The sequence below is a fragment of the Nicotiana tabacum genome, chromosome 9 (genome assembly GCF_000715075.1).
Source record: "Nicotiana tabacum cultivar K326 chromosome 9, ASM71507v2, whole genome shotgun sequence".
Lineage (NCBI taxonomy): Eukaryota > Viridiplantae > Streptophyta > Magnoliopsida > Solanales > Solanaceae > Nicotiana > Nicotiana tabacum.
In genome coordinates, this window is record NC_134088.1 from 121,424,497 (window position 1) to 121,430,033 (window position 5,537).

Genomic DNA, 5,537 nt, shown 5'->3' on the forward strand with positions numbered 1-5,537 from the left:
TTTTCTTCTTCTCTTATATTTTTTTGCTCTATTTCAATAAAGTAGCAGAGGCAGAGCAAAGGCAGTAGAGTCTCTTTTTTGGCTTTGTTTTTTCTGCTATATATTTTTAGTTATAGACTTATAGTCTTATAGTGTAGAATTAATTGCATATTAACTTGATAATTTTTTTTTCTATAAAACCGCATTGAAATGGCGTCATCCGATAGTAATAAAAGAAATGATATAGCTTGAAATTATGCTATACAAGGCTCATCAAGATCCGCAATTACATGTGTGTTTTGTGATAAAATATATCATGGTGGAATAACTTGTCACAAGCAACACTTGATAGGTAGATTTAAAAATATAGTACAATGTCCTCTTTGTCCTTCTGAGGTTAGGGAGGAAGTAAAAGCATTTGTTGAGAAGAAAAATGTGACAAAAACTCAAATGAATTATGAAGCATTGGTGAATCTAATTGATGAAGATGATGAAATGGATGAAGATGATGAAATAGGACCCTTCCGACCCCAAAACAAACTCAAAAGATATCTTCAAATTGTTCTAGTGGGTCATCCACGATGCGTACGGTGACAAACGGTCATCTCAATCTTTATTTCTCGGCAAAATAACAAGAAAAAGGAAAAGGCGATTCTGGTTCAGGTTTATAAGCCAAGAAGATTTTGAGGGATCGTGCCGTAAGTGTATTTGCAGTATGGATGTACGATGCATGGCTTCCTTTCAATTGTGTTAACTATAAAACTTTTAATAAATTCATTAAGGCCGTAGGACAATTGTAACGACCCAACCGGTCATTTTGCTTTCTAGATCCTCCCTTCCTCTAAATAATACTCTCCGTATGTGCTTTTACTATTTTATAACCTGCGAGGGTAGTTAGTTCGGGTTTGGAAGGGTTCGGGTTGAAATCGGAATACTTGGTTTCATAGTTTGGCTTTGGTCAATATTTTGAGTAAACGACCAAAAATCGGGATGTAACGGTCCCAATAGATTCGTATATTAATTTTGGACTTGGGCATATGTTCGGATCGGGTTTTGGATGACCCGGGAGCGTTTCAGCGCTTAATGTTGAAAGTTGGCTTATTGAAGATTTAAAAGTTCTTTAAATTTGGTTTGGACTAGGTTTTGGTGTTATCGAGGTCAGATTCCGCACCTGGAAATAGTTCCGTACGGTGATTTAAGACTTGCACGCAAAATTTGGTGTCATTCTGAGTAGTTTAGGTATGATTTGGCGCGTTCGGAGCAAGTTGGAAGAACTTGAAGTTCATAAGTTGATTCAATTTTGTTTGGGGTGTGATTCTTAGTTTTGATGTTGTTTTACATGCTGCGAGAGTTCGAGCAGGTCCGTATCATATTTATGGACTTGTTAGTGCATTTGGACGGGTTCCTGGGTGGCTCGGGTGAGTTTCGGACCGCCCAGAGCTAAGTCCAAAATGTTGTCATTGCTGGTTCTGGTTTCCTTCTTCGCGTTCGCGAGGAAGGGGCCACGTTCGCGAAGAAGGAAAAATGGGGGACTGGAATTTGTCTTATGCGTTCGTGATAGCTAGCTCACATTCGCGAAGGTCTAGGACCTGTGATCTCCGCATCCACGTAAAGTAGCCAGCGTTCGCGTAAGGGAGGAGGTTGGAGATGGGTTGCACTGAGTGGTCTTCGTGTTCGCGAAGGTTCCCTTGCATTGGTGAAGGGAAGGCAAGGTGAGTCTCCGCGTCCGCGAGGCCCTAGTTGCATTCGCAATGTCCAAATTTTTTGAGCCTGGGCAGTTTGCCTTCGCGATCGCGAGGCCTCGTCCATAATCGCGAAGAAGGCATGTCTGAGTAGTGTCTTGTTTTAAAAATGGGACTTGAACCATTTTCTCTCATTTTTCATTCCCTTGGCTGATTTTGGATCTTCTTAGAGAGGGGTTTCACCTAGCAATTGAAGGTAAGTAATTTCTATATAATGTGAGTTAAATACATATATTATGGGTAGATTTTAACATGTAAGTTTGTAAAAATTATGGGTTTAGATGAAAAACCTAGATTTTGATAAAAATGGAATTTAACCTCAAAAATAATTATGGAATTTGATGAAAATTATATATTTGAGTTCGTATGGTTATGGGTTACATATGGTTAAATTATGAATTTTGGAACATGTATTGATTAATTTATACAACTTTTGACTAGTTTCGGATTTTTCGACACCGAGTTGAGACTTTAAAGTGAATTTGAGGTCGAAATGCGAGCTTTGAGACGAGGTAAGTCTCTTGTCTAACGTTGTAAGAGAGAATTTACCCCATAGGTGATTTAAATTAATATTTTCTTATAATTGTGGTGGCTACATACGCACGAGGTGACGAGAGTCCGTGCGTAGCTAATAATTATGCTTATGTCCGGGTAGTTTATGGCCCAAATCATGTAATACTTGTAATCTGTGCACCCTAGTTGTTAGTTAAAATGCCTAAATGATATTGAAACTTGTTAAGGAAAATGTAAAGACCGAATTACACTTACTTGAGTTCTGGCGGGTTACTTGACAGCTAATGAAAATTGTGCTTCTTTGTGTATTAGCCTTGTAATAACTTTTAAACCAAATTCTTGTAAAATATCCTCTCTTTTTGTGTAGTGGGCCGAACGCCTCGGCAATAGATAGATGCATCTATGGTTCATGTCGTACGACCTTCGACAGTGTACATGTTATTTTGGATTGGGCCGTACAACCTCGGCATAATCACGCGTGATAATATTTGGAGTTAAATTTTTTTATATATATATATATATATATATATATATATATTTGATGTTATTTCATGGCTTGAGAGGTTTAATAATATAAGACAGAAATTAAATTGGGATTTTATCATGAGTGAAAGAATTATTTATTTCCTGCTTGTTATTGAATTGCTGTAATTATATACATGTACCCATGCTTATTTAGAACTTCTGTATTTTTCTTACTGTTAGCCCATAATAAGTGTCGATGTCGGCCTCTCGTCACTACTTCTTCGAGGTTAGATTTGATACTTACTGGGTACATGTTGTTTATGTATTCACACTACTCTTCTTCACTAACCGTGCAAGATCTGAGGCAGTGCATCGGAGGGTCATGCCGACGCGCATTCCCGTTACCCTGAGGCCTAGTGGTGAGCTGCTTCTTGAGCGGTTCCGCAGCACCTAGAGTCTCTCTTTTGCACTTATTTTCTATCTATTTTTATTTCAGACAGTAGTTAGAGTTTTGTATATTCTATTAGTGCTCATACACTTATGACACCATGTCTTGGAACACACACTAGTGGACTTAATAGTTTTGGAGTGTTATTATTATTATGATTGCTCTTAGTTGCTTTCATTGTATTTATTTCAAATCTGCTGCTTCTTAATTTCTTAATCAATGGAATTTAATTACTTGAAAACTTATTGAAAAGAGTAATCACATAGTTAGTTCACCATTGGCTTGCCTAGCGGCGACGCTGGGCGCCATCACGGCCTATAGGAGAATTTGGGTCATGACAACAATATGGCCTAGGAATGAAGCCTTCTAGCTAGTATGAAGTTAGAGTACCTCACCTTAAAAAAGAGGTGAAGAAGATAGACAGAATTATTGAGGAGCATAAAGTGGAATGGAACAAGTTTGGATGTTCCATTATGATGGATAAATGGACAATACAGAATGAAAAAATAATCATAAATGTGTTGGTGAACTCTTCAAGAGGGAGTGTTTTTCTTGAATCTTACAATGCTAGCAACTCTTCTACGGATGGAAGCAAATTGTACAGCTTGTTTAGAAAGACTATTGATAAAATTGGAAAGAAAAATGTTGTACAAGTTGTTACCGATAATGCTAGTGAGAATGTTAGTGCGGGTAAGATGATGGAAGCTATGTATCCACACATTTATTGGACTCCATGTGCTTCCCATTGTATCAATTTGATGTTGGTGGCATATTCAAGGAAAACCCATATGCTTCAGGTAACTTTAATATAGTTATCTTTAAAGCTTTAACTTTATTTATATGTATGTCCTATTAAGTATTAACTATAAAATTGTTATTGTTACTTTTACAGTTTTCACTAAGGCCTTAAAGATATATTCTTACATCAGTCAGAGGCAATTGTTGCTGAATTGGATGAGAAAATTCACAAATGAAAGAAATTTGTGAGACCGACCAAGACTAGATTTGCAACGGCTTTCTTAACTTTGCATAGTTTTTATTTGCAAAAGAAAAACTTGAGAAATCTGGTTCTTTCAAATGAATGGAAAGATAATAGTTATGCAAAGGAAGCTGCGGGGAAAGAAACTGCCAAAATTTTTATTTCTCCATCATTCTGGAATGACGTCGTTCGGGCTCTTAAAGTTGGTGGTCCTTTGATTAGGGTGCTTCGTATGGTGGATGGGGAGAAAAAACTATCAATGGGCTATCTTTATGAAGCTATGGATAGAGCCAAAGAGACTCTTTAAGTGTCATTTGAGGGAGATGTTAGGAAATATGAGAAAGTTTTTAAGATTATTGATAATAGGTGGTCGAATCAACTCCATCTACCTTTGCCTGCAGCATGCCATATTCTGAACCTGGGATTATTTTACAAGAATAGTAGAGATGACACTTTGGATTCAGAGGTGTGGGTTGGATACCATCAATGTCTTGAGAAGTTGGTCCCCTATTCAACGATGGTAGATCAAATAGGGGAGGAGTTTGGTAGGTACTCACAAGTAGATGTCCTATTTAGTTTACAAGCGGCCATTAGTGCTAGAGACATAAGATCGCCAGGTAACTAACTTTAATATAGATATCCTTATAGCTTTAATTTAATTTATTTGATTTATTTATACTTATTAACTTTTAAAATATTTTTCTATAGTTGAATGGTGAATTCAATTTGGATATCAAACTCCAAACTTGCAAACGTTTGCCGTCAAAGTACTAAGCCTAACTTGTAGTGCATCTGGATGCGAGAGAAATTGGAGCGTATTTGAGCATGTAAGAAGCAAGATTTATTATATTAATATATTCTATATTGTATTATTATTAGTATCTATTAATTAATCTAAACAACTTATGCGCAGATTCACTCCAAGAAAAGGAATAAGCTTGAGCTATCGCGTCTCAATGACCTAGTGTATATTAAATACAATAGAACATTGAAGCGTCGTTATGATATAATTATTATTTAGTTTTTAGTTATATATAATATTTTATTTTTTGTATAAATTATCGCTTCACATCAAAATGCGAGTGCTTCGCTGCGCGCCTGTAATGACCCGACCGATCACTTTGAGTACTTCAGCCCCGTTTTCCCATTTACTACTCAATTTGTGCTTTACAATTGTTATGTGACTTGCCAAGGTAATTTGTTCGGGTCCGGTGAGATTTTGGAATAAAATCGGAACATTTAGTCTCAAGGATGAAAGTTTAAGTTGAAATAATTGACCGGATGATAAAACATGTGTAAACGATCCCATATTAGAATTTTAATGATTCCAATAGCTCCGTATATTTATTTTGGACTTAGGAGCAGGTCCGAAAAATTATTTAGAAGTCCGTAGTTAAATTAGGCTTGAAAT

The 5,537-nt window shown here is 36.5% G+C and overlaps 1 protein-coding gene across 1 annotated transcript; it reads left to right on the forward strand.

Moving 5' to 3' along the window:
- The first annotated feature begins 3,623 nt into the window (after positions 1-3,623).
- On the forward strand, positions 3,624-4,433 carry LOC142164123 (uncharacterized). Its single transcript, XM_075221306.1, has 2 exons — positions 3,624-3,944; positions 4,197-4,433. The coding sequence occupies exons 1-2, from the start codon at positions 3,624-3,626 to the stop codon at positions 4,431-4,433; spliced, it is 558 nt and encodes a 185-aa protein (XP_075077407.1).
- The last annotated feature ends 1,104 nt before the right edge of the window (positions 4,434-5,537 follow it).

Excerpts from the sequence above, each read along its gene's own strand:
- LOC142164123 (XM_075221306.1), top strand. The coding sequence starts at position 3,624 with ATGGATAAATGGACAATACAGAATGAAAAAATAATCATAAATGTGTTG. Across the intron at positions 3,945-4,196 it reads GGAAAACCCATATGCTTCAG|AAAAACTTGAGAAATCTGGT; the intron begins GTAACTTTAATA and ends TATTTGCAAAAG.